General features: G+C 44.8%; 1 protein-coding gene across 1 annotated transcript in view; it reads right to left on the bottom strand.

Moving 5' to 3' along the window:
- adgrb1a (adhesion G protein-coupled receptor B1a) overlaps positions 1-16,871 on the bottom strand; it is a 166,409-nt gene that overhangs the window by 45,806 nt on the left and 103,732 nt on the right. The window contains exon 15 of the mRNA XM_042331678.1: positions 576-702. Within this exon, the coding sequence (XP_042187612.1) occupies positions 576-702 (127 nt within the window). The remainder of the gene's footprint in view (positions 1-575; positions 703-16,871) is intronic.

Below are 16,871 nucleotides of genomic sequence, written 5' to 3'. Positions count from 1 at the left end.
TGTGTGTGTGTGTGTGTGTGTGTGGTATGTGTTTTAACCCTTTAATCCACACACAAATGAAGCAAAGGGAGCACATCAAATATGAATTGAAAACCCAGAGGTGCACATACACACACACACACACAGCTGTTTTTTTTTGTGGGGGGGGAGAGGGCTCAAGCCATGAATTATTTGCAATTGGAAAGAAAGTGATTTTATTATTTTCCAAGTCAAGTAAGTAAGTGTGTGGTGTGTGTGTGTGGTGTGGTGTGTGGTGTGTGGTGTGTGTGTCCAGCGAATGAATTGAACTGAACTGAACTGAATGACTGAATGAATGAATGGAGCAGAAGGTGAAGGCAATGAACGTTTCGCATCAACAATGACACAGACGGTCACAGAGCTACAATGTCTCGACCGCTTCCCCCCTTTTGGATACATTCCCTGTGGCCAAAAACAAACGGGTGGGTGTGTGTGTGTGTGTGTGTGGTGGTGGTGGGGGGGGGGGGGGTCTGCGTTTGCACTAACCCCCCACCCCCCCCCCCCACCCCCCAAAAAAAAAACCCACAGGAAAAGCCGCAGCATTTCGAAGGACTTACCGAATCTGGAGAAAGCTGAGCCAATATGGCGAACCTGGAGAGTCGGTCACACGAGCATCGGGTGCGAGCGGAGTCGATGGGGAGAGTCTTGCAGCCGCGGTTGGACCAGACCCCCTGTGCAGCAGCGCTGGCATTTGCAACACACGCCCCGGAGAGAAAGGGAGAAATGCGATTAATCCGATATACGCACCACAATACGGTATTTGCATTCCTTCGGTCTGCGTCAGAACCTTTCGAGAACGAAGCCCCACACGAAAAAAAAAAGAGGGGTTGAAAAAGCATTGCATTTTTCTGCAAACAAACCTCACACACACACACACACCTGCACTCTGCAAATCAGACCCAGTGTTGCTTTGTGTTCAAAGATCAGGCAAATGCTAATGCAAAAGCCTCGGAAAAGGTGTAGGAACCCCCTCCCCCCCCCCCCCCCTCCCACCTCACCATCAACAAAACAATTATTAATTATTATTACTCTTAAGACTAATATTTTTTAATCCTGAAAAAAATCCTCTCCACCAAACGAATGCAACGTTTTTAGACACACTGATTGACAGCTCAGCACATTCCTATTCAGAATAATCGTTGGCATTAATAGAAATATGGATCAGACACATTACACACACACACACACATAAATAAATAAATGATATAAGTATATAATAAACATGAGGCAAAAATAAACACTGCAAAAATCAGACTGACAGTTCACCGTGAGATTTATTTTTAATGCACATAAATAAATGCCTACGCAAAAGTAATCCTCAAACATTAAAAAAGAAAGGTGTTCACATCCCCTGCACACCGCAAATCTACAAGCATCTGACAATACAGGAATACAAATCTGAGAAACTGGGGCTCACTTTACTTTACTCCCCACAGGTAGCTTAGTCAATGTTAAAATATCTGTTCCATTCGGAGGCTGTTCGCTTTGTAGGATTCAGCAGCTACTACTGTATTTCCCTTCCTTTTGTTTTCCCAAAGAAAGTGATGTAATTGTAAAGATACCCAAAATAATCTAAACTGCTACGCGTCAAGTAATGCAAGTGTCGATCAAGCCAAAATAACCCGTAGAACGTACAGCCTCTTTCCAGACTGCATCAAAATAACAGGCCGGGCCAGCAGAGCAAGAGGGTGCAGATTTAGAGTAGAAAAAGGCAATTTCAAGACAGACACCAGGAAGTATTTCTTTACACAGAGGGTCAACACCTGGAACAGGTTGCCAGGAAAGGTAGCTGAGCTCAGGACACTGGACTTGATGCTGTGATGGGGGGACAATATGGCGAGTGTACTGGAAGGGTTTCTTCAAACTAATCTTGTGACCTTTTGCACTTCAGCAGGAATTTAATGGTGTTTTTTAACACCATTAAACCGGTGTAATCTGACTCACGTGGAAACCCACCACACCATGTTTAAGAGTCTTCTAGCTACTGAGAGCTCCACGTCTTATGCCCTCCGTTTGACTTGAATGGAGTGCTCTCTCCCCGGAGGGATGCACCCTGTTCACCTAATCCCAGAAACATGAGACCGTACAAGGAACAAATCTGTAAATGGGATTCAGTGACCCAGATGTGCAGCAAACAACTTGATGGGCCAAATGGCCTCCTTCCATACTGTGCCTGAGTGTGTCTGTGTGTGCGTGTATGTAATTGTCCTTGAATGTGCTTGTGCGTATGTGTGTGTTTACGTGCACATGTAAGTGTGTGTACATGCATGAGTGTATGTATGCACGTGTGTGGTGTGGTATATGTGGGTAAATGTCCAGGCGAGCACAAGTTTGGATGAAGCACAGATTACATTGCATATCTCCAAATCTTTGTTTTTGTATTTAATAAAATGCCACTCTTCCCTGTCCTCATTTATCCTACGACTTTATCATTCCAGACATGCACAAGGAGGGAGCTCTCCAGGGTCAGGATACCACAGACCACCTCGCTCTCTGGAAAGCCAGACACGCATGGCGTGGGCAGCCACTTCAGGCTGCACGTAGGCGGCAATGCACTTCTGTGGTTCTATCAGCACACCTACACACAAAGTGGCAGCTCTGATAGGGAGGTGGAGCCCTCTTCATCTCCAAATAACATTTTAAAAATACACTTTCTTTCACCTTCTGTCTATCAGAACGCTGCATGTGACGTATCACTGAGAGAACGGGGAGCCTCTCCTTGAGGGAATTTCTCCACGGTTCTATCGTTTTCACAGGAATTCAGGGACAGGAGGTAATTAATTATTATTAAGGCCATTGCAATGCTTATAAAAGGCTCCCAAAACTTTTCTGCAAAAAAATTAAATGAAATATCACCTGCTAGTTAGTGTAAACCCACAAATTAATAATGAAGATGGATTAATCTGAAAATCACACTTGTACCAAAGACAGACAGTTCGACCCGTTGGAATGCAGGGTCCATAAAAGCGGACCTCCATTAAGCATGTTGCTAATGACTGGAACAAGGTCATCAGGAAAGGTGTTTGAGGCTAGGACATATAAGAAATAGCTCAACACTGTGATGGAAGGATGGTAGGGAGATATTCTTGAAGGATGAGATCAATGGGGCAAAGGCCCTTCATCTGAACCAATCTTATAATCTTGTGAGGTATCGGAGAGGGGGAAAGATCTTTAGATACAAAAGAAATACTGATAGCAGTTTTTTAAACTTGGTTTATTAGTAAAATAAATTGAGAGTTGCTTGTGATAACTATTCCATGTACTAACTAGTTAGTACTAACTTATTAATAAAAATAATAATCCTAGTATCTTTCACTTCAGGGATAACAGCTCAAAGCACTTTACAGGAGATATTGTAAAGTGTGTGTTTTGTATTAACGAAACATTGCAAATCTCAACGGATAATATAATGCTATAAAATAACTATGCAGATAATCCCCACCCCCCACCAAACCTCCGCAACTGAGCTTTGAATTACTCTGCTAGTCATTTAACCAAGGGAAGATTTGCATCAATAAATAATAAAAGAATTTGCTTGATATCAATGAAGAAAAAATGTTGTGGTCCATTCAAACAGGAATAAGAAGGAGAAAATAAAATCCCAGCAATAGATAACTTCAATATATCCTCACTGTACTGTTGTTCTTGTGAGAAATAAATAATCCACCAAGTATGTTAAAAAGTGCTGCTTTTGATACACAGCACTGATAAATGGCTTTGAAAACCAAGCTGAGTCCACCAACAATGCAACCCCACTGGGAAGAGCCTCAGTTGGAAGAAGCAATGCCATGGCTGGTTTCAGACACATCATAAATGCCTTCATGTTGTGCTACATCAGGACTTGCAAATGAGCTGCTAAGCGGAAACTTCAAATTGCATTTGAATTGACTACAACTTTGTTTTCATTTATATCAACGACACCTGGCTTTATGAAAGAGCTTTCTATCTAGTACCCACTGCTTTGACTCCCCTCCGTCTCCCCCCGCCCCCACACAAAAAAAGTCATATTCCTTTTCAAATATTTCTACAAAATTAACCCTTGCATTTGATACAGCGTCTCAAAGCGCGTCATCAGTATTCTTAAAGTGTGGTGTCGCAGTGACTGCGTATTTGTAGGAGAATCCGATTTGTAACCAATTGCAATTATTTTTACAAGCAAAGTTATGGAGGAGCCAATGTTCCCTTTAACTTATCCAATTTGCAACATAAATTGCACAGTGTAAAATGTATTTCCCGCCCCAACGACACTGTCAAACTTTGATTTCCTCTCAGGACTACTACAAGTAGCTATGCGTGATTGAATTCTCACAGATGAAGTTTTGTGGAGTGGGGGAGGGGTTAAACACACACTCGTGATCAATTTCCACTACAACGACAACTTACATTATATAGAGCAAAGTGCTGCACAGTACGTTGGATGCCAAATGATGACAACAATAAGAGCAACAACTTGCATGCTCTTCCTTATTATTATTATCAACAATAATTTCACTAAAAGGTGCCAGTTGGAACACATGAAAAAGGGTTGCTTGGTGAGGTGAAATTTGCCTGTCTTTCTAGGGTCAGGGAGGGGAAATCCAGCTCAGTTGTCTGCTCCCTTTGCGGCACCCTCTATCTGGCTGTGTGGCAGCCAGGTAGGTGGAGATCAGACTTGGCTGTGGCACCCTTTACGGTAGAGTGACCTGTCGACAATCAGCGCTGAGGCTCACACATAAACACATGGGGGATAGAGGAGGGTAACCAGCATTCATGGAACCGTGCCATTTAGCAACAGGAGGCCAGAGAAGGAGCAGCGAGGAGGATGTCAGTGGGGAGACAATTAGAAAATAATCAGACAGAGTAAAATTTAAACAAAAGCAAATGATGGCCACTGAATGTAAAAGCCACTGGATGTCTAACCCAGATTCCACTAATCCAATATCATTGATTGGCTCACTAAACTCTCACAGTTCATGATATGTCTGAACCTCTTAGATTATAGCATCATAATCCACTGCTGCTTATCTCAGATCCTGTATGTGACACACAAACACACACACACACACACACACACGCACACAATCACTTGCTCACACACACAGATGCTGATTTTACTTTTATGATTTATAAACTTGCTATAAATAAACACGAGTTGCTGTTGTAATTTAGGTTACAGAATCATTAATCCTTTAATATGGGCTAGCACCACATGCATACTGGCCGCTGTGACCTTAATAGAAAGTCCTTTCCCACAATGAACCATCACAATGCGCTTCATAGGTAATTACAGTCAGAAGGTTGTGGGTTTAAATCCAGCATCAGGACTCTGACCTCACAGCTAGGCTGTCACTCCAGCATAATGCTAGGGGAGTGCTACATTGTCTGTGGTTCTGTCCTACAGATGAGATGTTAAATTATCTGTACCTGTTGAGGTTGACAATAGATCCCATTACACTATTTTAAAAAATCTTGCACTTGATATAGCGCCTAATCACGTTAAAATGTCTCAAAGCACTTCACTGGATTTACTGTAAATTGTAATGACGGTGTATTTTGTAGGTGAATGCAGTACTCAATCTGCGCACAGCAAAGTACCACAAACAGCTATGAAGAGAATCAAGGACATCTTAAATGCATGGACATGAAAAAAAGGTTTCTACTGTTGTATTAATTCAATGAGGTGGGGGGAAAGGAGTTCATGTTCTTCCAACTTTATACAAATGTAATTTTGTATTTGTATGGCAAAGATAACAAAACAGGACATTTTATAATAGATTTGGCTAGATGCTCAATTTTCATCAAATATGTTGTGACGTGTCATGCTTTATACCCAAAAGCAAGCAAGTATAAAAGGCAAGTATCAAGAATTAGCAAGCTCAGTGGGAGAGTTTGAAACTGATGATCCGGATTTGACAGCTCTATTGCAACCTTGTCAGAGGCTGAAAAAAAAAGCCTCAAGGCGACGAGGCGAGACATCCCAGAAGACACTTCACTCAGCACCGAAGGCAGAAGACCCAACGTATGGTTGAGCAACAAGACAGTTGCTCTCTTACTTAGCTAACTGACTGCTGAGGTTTTCAACTGGGTTCCCAAAATAACAATAATAAAAAAAATCCTTGCATTTGATATGGTGCCTTATTTTATCGAAAAGCCTCAAAGCGATTCACAGGATCTTTAATGTCCACCTGAATGTCCACAGTTTGGGTCACTTTGGATTAATGTTTCATCTGAAGGACGGCATCTGCAATAATGCATAGCTTCCCCCCTGCACTGGAATGTCAACCTAGACTGAGAACTGAGATAACGTGGGGCTTGAGTGCGCTACAGTCTGAGCCAGACTGACATCCAATTACCAGAATCGAGATCTTAAATTGTTTTTAATACTTCATTGCAATATGTCAGGTGGGTGCATGGTTAGTGGTTGGGGGGTGGAACGGGCAGGTGTGGGGGGAGGGGCAAAGTGAGGAAAGGAAAGAAATTCTCTGAACAGAGTTTTGTAATGGCTGTTTATTGTGGGATTTGTTCTCTTCTAAAGGCATGTTGACAAGAACTTTAAGTTGAACAAGTGGAGACTTAATTAACATCATTACGTTCCAGTGAAATGGCTCAAAATTCTCATGATCTTCAGCCTAACTTTAACCTTAAGAGCAGGCTTAAATTCAATCTTCAAGGCAATTTCCTGCAGTACTTTTGAGGGTGGGGGTTATTTGTCAGCCTTTGTGACACAAACAGAAACACATCCAAATTACTAAAATTTCCACTTACGCATGATTTCAGTTTGTTTGAGGGATGGATGCCCTGCTCATCCTAATCCTAGAATGTTTTGACACACAATAGTGAGATCCAAGGCTGGTGGATCCCAGAATGCTTGTTGGGGGAGTATAACTAGGTAAACGTAATGTAGCTTGCAATTGAGAACACTAACTGGCAAGCTTCTCTCTGCTTGTCCATCTAGAACTACCCTACTTTACAGGGGTTTTGGCTTGGACGGATAACAGGGAAGGAAGAAACCTACACTCATCCAAAATTGGGAGAATGTCATGGGCATATTTATTTTGGGGGATCACCAATCGTGACCTAAACAAGTTCATCACACATGCATGGACTCCAACACGAGTCCTCCCAACCAGGAGTCTTCCCATTGAGGTCTTCCAACAGGAGTCCTCCCACTGAGTCCTCCCAACAGGAGTCTTCCCAAGAGGATATGTGTGCAAATATCTGAACAAGTTCAATAGCACATTTTCTTAATCTTAAGGGATAAAGATGCCTAAGAAGCGAAGATCAAGGACAAATAAAAATGTCAGGCGAAAGAGAGAAGATTGATTAAATGAAACTGGTTGCAAGCATAGCTGCAACGGGTACAGCTAGTTCCTAATAATCATCCTTGCCTTTGATGGAGCGCATTTCATATCGGGAAAATGGTTCAAAGCCTCTTCACGGGATTTTACTGTAACATTGTCATCAAGAAGCATTGATTTTATAGTGAATCAGGCGTTTTTCATTATTTACTGTTAGTGCCATTCCATTCCACTGCTCTTTCCCCATTGTGTTGGTGCTGACTTTCCCCATTGGAATTATTTACTCGAATCCCATTCCTTTCTCCTTTCCCCATCAGTCACTAGTCAGTATATCCAATACTTTAATAAATTACACCTTGCATGATTTATTCCAGATCAGGCTTATTTTTAATACATCTTAAAATAAATGAAAGGACAATATTAATATTAAGTGTCTTTAAGCACTGAATAGCCATAGTCAACAAAAGCTACTTCAGGTTAAAAACAGGAGCGAGGTGTTTGATAGAGAAAGAACGGTCATAAATCTCATTCACCTCTCACCACCCACACACTCAACTCATCACCTCTTTGTGGCCATATCTACAAAGATTGTCTAACGCATTCCATTACTCAACAACAATAACTTGCAATATAAAGCACCCTTCACGTGGGTGCTTAACAATGGCGTGGCTTGACACCAGGCTGGAAAGAGAAGGGAAGTGTTCAAAGGTATGGTTGAAGAGGAAAGTCTTCAGGTGTGATTTGAAGATGGACAAAGAGGGGGCAAGACAGAGGGATTAAAGCAAGGAGTTCCAGAGATTTGGGACATAGACTGGAGGGGCTTGAAAAGGGAGTGGGAAGAGATGTGCGGGTAAAGTCGGTGGCAACAATGCATTCCAGAAGAGAACAAATCCCATAGAAATCAATACAGCTTTGTGACCGAGACTGCGTGTGCATGTGTGTGTGTGTGTGTAATGGGGTGGGGAAGGAGGACTAAAAAGAGAGGTGAATCAAAATGTATTTACAGTGGCCTGTTTTAAGCCAAGCCAGCGACCAAGACTGCAGCCCTCCCTGGCGTTAGACCAATCTCTGACATTAATCTCTCTAATCTAACTTGTTCACACTCTCACAAAGCAATCATTGATCCGTGCAGAGTGACACTCCCCACTTCCCTTCCTATCCCCAATTCCCCTGGCTGCCCCCCACCAGTCCACTGTCTTGATGCTGGGCAATGTCAGAGAAGTAAGGAAACAGAAAGCTCAAGTGACGTTATTGAATAGGCGATTAGTAACAATTGTCACCATTTATTTAAAGAGATAGCATCTCTATTGGCTTCTCCAACCCCACGTGGGATCGCTTCCAATAAAACAGGAGAGTATCAGCTCAATACTAACAGGTCTCAGGCTTCCAGCGATTTCCTTCTTCAATCGCCCAACCCCCCCCAACCTCCATCCCCCCAACTGTTCTGCTTTAAAATCGATGCTTCTTGGCAACAACAATGTTACAGTAAAATCTTGTGAAGAGGCTTTGAGCCGTCCGCCCGACATGAAAGGCGCTCCATCAAAGGCAAGCATTATTATTAGTGGCCATGTGGAAAATTATTAAAAGGGTATCGAGGAAGTTAAGGCAGGGGAGCTGGATGAAATAGATAGCTCTTTGCAGAGAGCCAGCACAGGCGAGGTAGGCTGAATAGCCTCCTTCTGTGCTATTAAACGTCTATGATTAGATTCCTCTGCATTTTCACATTCTAGTCATGTTAAACTCATCGCATTGACACTTCCATTTTTGCATTTCGTGCCAAACCATTGCCACTGATGTATTTTTTCAAAAAATATATTAAACAGCGCGATAGGTGTGCTGTAGAGTCCTAACTTATCGAGTAACTCCTCATCTTTGAGACCGGGGATCAACAGATGGAGCCAATTCAGCCTATCTCGCCTGTACTGGTTCTCTGCAAAGAGCTATCTATTTCATCCAGCTCCTCGCCTTAACTTCCCCGATACCCTTTTAATAATTTTCCATACGACCACTATCTCTCGGATACTCTGCTTTCTAGAACCTGCGCAACCCTCCACGTATCACCCTGGCTCAGTTGGTAGCACTCGCATTTCAGTCAGAAAATTGTGGGCTCAACAACAACAACAACAACAAAAGATTCCATTTATAAAGCGCCTTTCACGTCAGGAGGACGTCCCAAGGCGCTGCACAGTTGGGTCATGACCCGAGCATTGGGGGGAAATGGTCAGGGTGAGGGGAGGGAAGGGAGGGAGCGAGGAGGGGGGAAATGGTCAGGGTAAGGGGAGGGAAGGGAGGGAGCAAGGAGGGGGAAGAGAGTCGAGAGGGGAGCTGAAGGCTCGGTCAAAGAGAAAGGTTTTGAGACCGGCCTTGAAGGAGGAAAGGGAGGAAGCAAGGCGAAGGCACTGGGGGATGGAGTTCCAGAGCCTGGGGCTGAGAGGCTGAAGGCCCGACCACCGATGGTAGGGCGGTTGGGGCGGGGGACGTGGAGCAGACCGGAGCCAGAGGAACGGAGGGTACGGGCAGGTAGGTAGGGGGATAGTAGGTTGGAGAGGTAGGAGGGAGCAAGGCCGTGAATGGCCTTGTAGGTGAGGATGAGGATCTTGAAATCAATCCTCTGGGGGATGGGGAGCCAGTGGAGGCGAGCGAGGGTGGGAGTGATGTGGTCCCGAAGCCTGGTGCGGGACAGTACACGAGCTGCAGAGTTCTGAATGACCTGCAGCTTGTGGAGGGAGGTGGCGGGAAGGCCGGCGAGGAGAGAGTTCCCATAGTCCAGCCTTGAGGTGACAAAGGCGTGGACCAGGGTTTCAGCAGCGTGAGGGGTGAGGTAGTGCCGTAGTCTGGCGATGTTCCGGAGGTGATGGAAGGCGGTGCCAGTTGTGGTGCGGATGTGAGGGAGAAAGGACAGCTCAGGGTCGAACAAAACGCCGAGGTTCCTGACTGGCTTTGAGAGGTGGAGAGTGCAGCCTTGGATGCTGATGGTGTCAGCGCCTGAGGTGCGGAGGCGCTGACGTGAGCCAATCAGGAGGGCCTCGGTTTTTCGCACGTTGAGCTGAAGAAAGTTGTCTCTCGTCCAGGACTCGATGTCGGACAGGCAGGCTGTCAGGACATCGGTGGTCGTGGAGTTGAGAGTAGAGGAGGAAAGGTAGAGTTGGGTGTCATCCGCATACATGTGGAAGTTAACTCCATGTCTGCGGATGATGTCACCAAGGGGGAGCATATAGAGGGTGAAGAGGAGGGGACCGAGGACAGAGCCCTGAGGGACACCACATGAGACAGTGCGGGGGGTGGAGGAGAAGCCATTCGTCGAGACGAAATGAAGACGGTGAGAAAGGTACGACCTAAACCATTCAAGGACAGTGCCTTGAAGGTTGAGGTGGGAGGACAAGCGGTGGAGTAGGATAGCGTGGTCGACCGTATCGAATGCTGCCGATAGGTCGAGGAGGACGAGGAGACAGAGGGAGCCCTGGTCACAGATGGTCAGGATATCATTGGTGACCTTGACCAGGGCAGTTTCTGTGCTATGGGCAGCACGGAAACCTGACTGAAGGGGTTCGAAAAGAGAATGGGTGGAAAGGAAAGAGCGCAGTTGGGAGGCGACAACTCTTTCCAAGACCTTGGAGAGAAAGGGGAGGTTGGAGATGGGCCGGTAGCTTGATAGCTGCGACGCATCAAGGGAGGGTTTTTTCAGGGTGGGCGTGATGATGGCAGTTTTTAATGGAATGGGGACAGAGCCAGAGGAGAGGGACAGGTTGATGATGTCAGTGATATGTGGGGCAAGAAAGTGGAGCTGGGAGATAAGGAGTGGAGTGGGGATGGGGTCAAGGGAGCAGGTGGTTGGTTTTAGGGATAGGATGAGTTCAGTGACAGAGGGTGGGGAAACGGGTACGAAGGTGTGTAGGGGAGGATGGGTAGGAGTCGGAGTGTGGGAGGGAAGGGGTGGGTGGTGGGTGGAAGTTGGAGGGGAAGTGACCGCGGAGCGGATTCCCTTGATCTTGGATTCAAGGAAATCCAGCATCTCCTCGCAGTGAAGGTTGGAGGAGATGACCTGCGCGGGGTGGCGGGGGGGACGGAGGAGTCGGGTTGTGGTGGAAAACAGTAGCCTGGGGTTGTTCTTCGCCTCCAGGATTATCCTGGAGTAGAAGGACGACTTGGCCGAGGCTAGAGTGGAGCGGTAAATTTTGAGGAGGTCCAGCCAGATTTGTCGGTGGACCGTTAGGCCAGATTTGACACAGGTGCGTTCAGCAGCCCGCACCTGGCTTTTCAGTGAGCGGAGGTGGGTGGTGTACCAGGGGGAGGAGCGGGAGTAGGAGACAGTGCGGGAAGTGATGGGGGCAAGAGTATCGAGTGTGGAGGAGAGGGTATTGTGGAGGAGGGAGAGAGGAGAAGAGGGGTCGGTGAGGGTTGAAGGCCAGAGGGAGAGGAGTTCAGAGGACTCCAAGGCATCGGTTAGGGATTGTGGGGGTAACTTCTTCCAAGGGCGGTAGAAGATGGTGGTGGGTCTGGTGGAGGTGGGGAGGGGGGTGGAGGTGGTGAAGGAGATGAAGTGGTGGTCAGAGATGGCCTTGTCGGTAATAGTGACATCCGAGACACTGAGGCCCCGGGTGATCACCAAATCGAGTGGGTGGCCGTGACTGTGAGTGGGGGAACAAGCCCCATGTTGACAATTTGAACTCATAACATCTACTAACCCTCCAATGCAATACTGGGGGAGCATTGCATTGTCAGAAGGATCATCTATTGGATGAGATATTAAATTAAGCTCCTGTCTGCCTAGTCAGGTGGACAATTTCAAAATCCAAACACGTATTTATAAATCAATTCACTCCATAGCACCTCTCTATCTCTCTGACATGTTCACCTTCACCTCTACCCGCCCCTTCGCTTGGCTGTGCTTTCAGCCATTATGCCCAGAAACTCTATAACTCTCTGCCTCAATCCCTCTATCTTGCCGCCTCCTTGCCCTTCTTCAGATCGCACATGAAGATTTTCCTCTTTAACCATGCCTATGGTCACCTCTCCTCTCTCCAGCTCAGCATCAAGTTCTACCAGTGTTAAGTGATCTGAGATGCTACCTTGCTTGAAGGACGCTATATAAATGTACATTATTATTGTTTTTTTGCTTCACTTGGTTCATGTTACCTTTTCCTCTGCCTTGTGTACTCTCCATCCCCCTCCCAGCTCCTCCATTCTCCTATTCCCAGATCCCTTCATTGTTTGATCTCCATTGAGCTCATGTGGGGGCAGGTCTGCAGCAGCAGAAGGCAAAGCCTTCTGAACCAAAGCCAAGTAACAAGAAGCCAAATGAAAATGAAATCGAGCCAAGGTTCACCTCAGGTCCTAGTGCCTTTCCTAGTCTATGGTACTATCGCCCCAGACAATCAGAACAGATTCAGACATAATAATCTCCTTTCTCTGTTAAAGTGCAGATTGCCACTGGAGAGAACTGTGACAACAACAGATGTCTCATGAATTTGTTTTGGTCAGCCAGGTGTCTGACACATGCAGGAACCCATCATCATGCTTAACAATAACAAAGCTGACTGAACTGGAATGGAATGCACAATCTGGAGGGATGCACCCTTCTTACCTAATTCAAGAGAGTATTAGGCATGGGTTGGCAAGGACCAAGGCTTTGGAACACCAGAGTGTGCAATGAGGTACTGCTGGAATTTGACCAGCTAAAACCACATTGAAAGCACCATCTGGCAAGCTTCCCACTGCTTGTCCAGCTGTGATTACCCTACCCATTAAGGCTTTGGGTTACAGGGTTAATGGGAGCTGAGTGGGAAGAGTTCCTACCTCCAGTCACTAATTTGCTCTTTGAAGTCCTACCAATAAGCCAGAATGGCTAGTCTGTCATCAACAATTCCTTGAAGTACCGCTTGGCTCAGGAACCAGACTACCACGAACAAATCAGAGTTTTGACTTGATTCAAGCATTCTGTTGCCAAGCACACAACTTTGGAACCAGCTCAACTCCAAGGAAGCTTTACTTATCTCCCCTCTCCCCAAAAGTAGGATAGTCACTCCTGAAGTTAATAATCTTTGCATTTGATATTGTGTCCTATCACATTGAAACATCTCATGGAGCAAAACGGATGCAGAGACAAGCTACTCTTTGGATATTGTGACCACCTCTTACTTGTGAGTTATAACAGCAATGATTCTACATTCCTGGGAGAAGGGACCAGCCCTATCCATTTAGTTACAGAAGACTCACAGTGTTACTACAGCACCGTATCATACAGAAATGTCAAATGTAATTTTTAGGCAAACACAGCAATCTTTTTGTGCTAGCAAGGTCCCACAAACAACCATGAGGTGATGGATAAATTTAACAGGAGGACTGTTGGCCAGGACACTGGGAGAAGATCCCTTTTCTTTTCAATCTGAAGAACAAGCAGACAGGAGCTTGTGTTTAAAATTTCATGCGAAGGGCGATCTCAAGTAGGATTGTGGGCACTCTCATGGCTCCCATACTCCTCTTTTCCTTTCTCCCTCATACATGCACTCCCTTCTGACACACTGCTGGAGTTGAACTAATTTGCTATGAGCAACAGTACAGCTTCCCGACCAGCTAGAACCATTTGGGCTTTGGCTTGCAATAGGAGCCAATAAACAAACAACAACAAATTGCATCCATATAGTGCCTTTCACGTCAGGAGTGGGAAGAACCCTAGCTCTTGAGTGATCTACTCCTTCACCTCCTGCTGTGGCTCGAAAACTTTCTCTCAATTGTTTTCAATTCGAACTTTAAAGCTCCACGAACCTGTGATGCTTCAACTACAAAAAATGTATTCATAAAGTTACAATAACTTTGACATTGTTAACCTGTGCGCTGATCCTTTGAGTAATCGATTCTGTTAAAAATAAAATGTTCTATGTGCATTATTAATTTGTAATAAATGCTGCTTACCAGAGACTTAAATACACGCTACCGTTGAGAACATAAGCACGGAATGAGAAAAAGCTATTGAGAGATCATCGAGGGTGCTCATTCCAATGTCACACAATGGGCTTGGACTCAACCCAACTCATTTATTCCTTCCCGAGTGAATGTCACACAACAGCAGGCAAATACTTCAAGAGAAAGCTCTGCAAAATATTTGCATGAGCCTTGAAGTACATTTACACCAATGCAACATTATTACGTTGAATAATCATAGTGTGACAAGGTTCCAGCAGCTCATGAAACATAGAGCAGTGCACACATAAGTTATGCCTGCCTAGCTACATAGAAATATAAAATAGTAATCTTTGCATTCAATACAGTATATTTTACTCAAGGAGGATGGCTGCACAGGATATAGAGGGTGAACAAAAAAACTTGATAACTGTCTATTATCTAAAGAAACTCAAAAATATCATCATTTATTTTAGACTTATTAGACATTGTAATAGTATCACAACTTTTTTGGTCACCTTGTACTATAAAGTAATACAAATAACTTCTGGTATAGCAGAGTGTTAAGGCATAGGATCTTTACTGTCTACCTGAGCAGACAGTTGGGATGTCGGTTTAACATTTCATGCAAGCACAGCACCTCTAACACTGCAGTGCTCCCTCAGCACTCTATTGGAATGGCAGTCTAGACTGCACGAGCTCAAAGTGCTTCGTAATCTTCTGCCTCAGAGGCGACAATGCAACCGACTGAGCCAGGAAGCTCCACTCCGACTAGCAAGATTTATACATTTATGAGAGAGTTGCCCTTGGTGTGCATTACACAACACATAGATGAATGCTTGGTAAACAAGATTTGCATCTTGGTGCAGAGTTATATCCTTCACTGTCAAAGGAATCTGCAGATGCCATGTTGATGTTTTGTTGGTATAATTCATACAATTAATTAAACAAAAATCTCACGGAGTGCCTTGTCAAGTGCGGGGGGGTGGGGTGGGTGGGGGGTAGCGGGGCGGTGTGGGGGCAGAACTGCTTCTCTCTGTTGCATGTCAACAATTAAGATGTTACGCAGAAAAGAACAGCTCCTAGTCCCAATTAATTCCCAGCTCGCTCTCATGCTGGCACAGGTTGGTGCTGTTCATTGACCATCACGTCTCCATTTGGCTTCAAGGATATTGCTGCAGCTTGAATCTGTTTTGCACAATCTGCTTAGCTTGATCACTTTCAAATCCCTCCACGGCCTCGCCCCACTCCAACTCTGTGACCTCCTGCAACCCTACTGCCCTGGTTGTTCCCTCCGCTCATCATACACTGACCTGATACACACATCTCACCTGACCTGCCACAAGATCACCATTGCCGGGTAAACTTTTAGCCATTCTGCCCGCCCTCTGGAACTTTATCCCGGAGTCCCTCATTCCCTCCTTCTGTCTCTCCCTGCCTTCAAAACCTGCCATTAGACCTATCTTTTTGAGCAGGCTATCGTTCATCTTTCTTCCCTCCCACTCGGCTCCCAACACCCACCAGCTTGGGCTCTCAGGTAGCTATGTCAAGGAGTTTGAGACACCCTCATCCCAGTGTGAAAGATGCTACATAAATGTAAATTGTTTTTGTTGTTTTTGCACAGAAGACAGTGGAAATCTCTGCTACAAATTATTGCTTGTAGCTGAGTGTTGAACGTAGAAAGGTGGAACATTCTTTGATTCGGTTTTGGTTCAGAAACTGCTTTTCCACAGTTTGTACAAAAATGGCTTTGGAATTTAAGTATTTTCCACAATTCTATGCAATCTTAAATAATAATTATTAATAATAATAATTTGGTCACTCAATCCACAACTGTTTGTGGGATAGTGCTGTGCGCATTGGCTGCTGCATTTCGCCCACTTTACAGTACATTTTTTGAAGAGCTTTGAGACATCTCGAAGACATGATAAGGCGCTATATCAAATGCAAGGATTATTATTATTGTTGAAGCAGAGACATTGTCAAAATTAGGGAGGTCACTCAAGGCAGGAATTCTTCCCACTCAGCAACTTTTCACCCTACAAGCCAGATCCCTAGAAGGTAGGGTGGTCCTAGCTGAAGATGCAGTGGAAAGCTTGCTCTATTTAGTTTTTCCTGGTTGACTCCAGCAGTCTGGGAATTCTTTTTCAAATTCTTGTAAATATTTTGTGGCATTCTTCATTTAATGCCGGTACAAATGATGGCCCACTAGGTGGCAGCACAACCCTCTGTATAAGTGGTTTCTTCCTCTCCAGATCCCAGCACCAGCCATTTTCTCGAATCTCAGATGAGCAATTTTTTTTAATCAGCAAAATTTAGTCCCAATGTCAGGGGTGTTATTTTTTTGTTAGGAGTTTATTTTCAAGACTCATTGTGCCTCATAAGAAGTGGAAATCCACATTGCTCTCTTCAGCTCAAAATAAATACCTTTTATTGGTTGACTCAAAAGGCTGCGTAGAGGGAGGAAGGGGGAAACAAATCCACTCAATCGATTAAAAAGTTAATTTTATGGTCGAGCAAAGGGTTTAAGTCTCCTCAGAGGATCAAAGCTGAAACAAAGAAGACAAAAAATACCTTACAGCTTAATGTAGGGACTAAATCCTACAAAATATATATCACCATGATAAGGTGAAGCAGACAAGCAGGCTAAGACTGGGTAGAATTTCATGGGATCGA

The sequence above is a fragment of the Callorhinchus milii genome, unplaced genomic scaffold (assembly GCF_018977255.1).
Source record: "Callorhinchus milii isolate IMCB2004 unplaced genomic scaffold, IMCB_Cmil_1.0 Scaffold2, whole genome shotgun sequence".
NCBI classification, from domain to species: domain Eukaryota; kingdom Metazoa; phylum Chordata; class Chondrichthyes; order Chimaeriformes; family Callorhinchidae; genus Callorhinchus; species Callorhinchus milii.
Note: the sequence above shows the minus strand (reverse complement) of the source record. Positions and strands in the feature narration are given on the sequence as shown.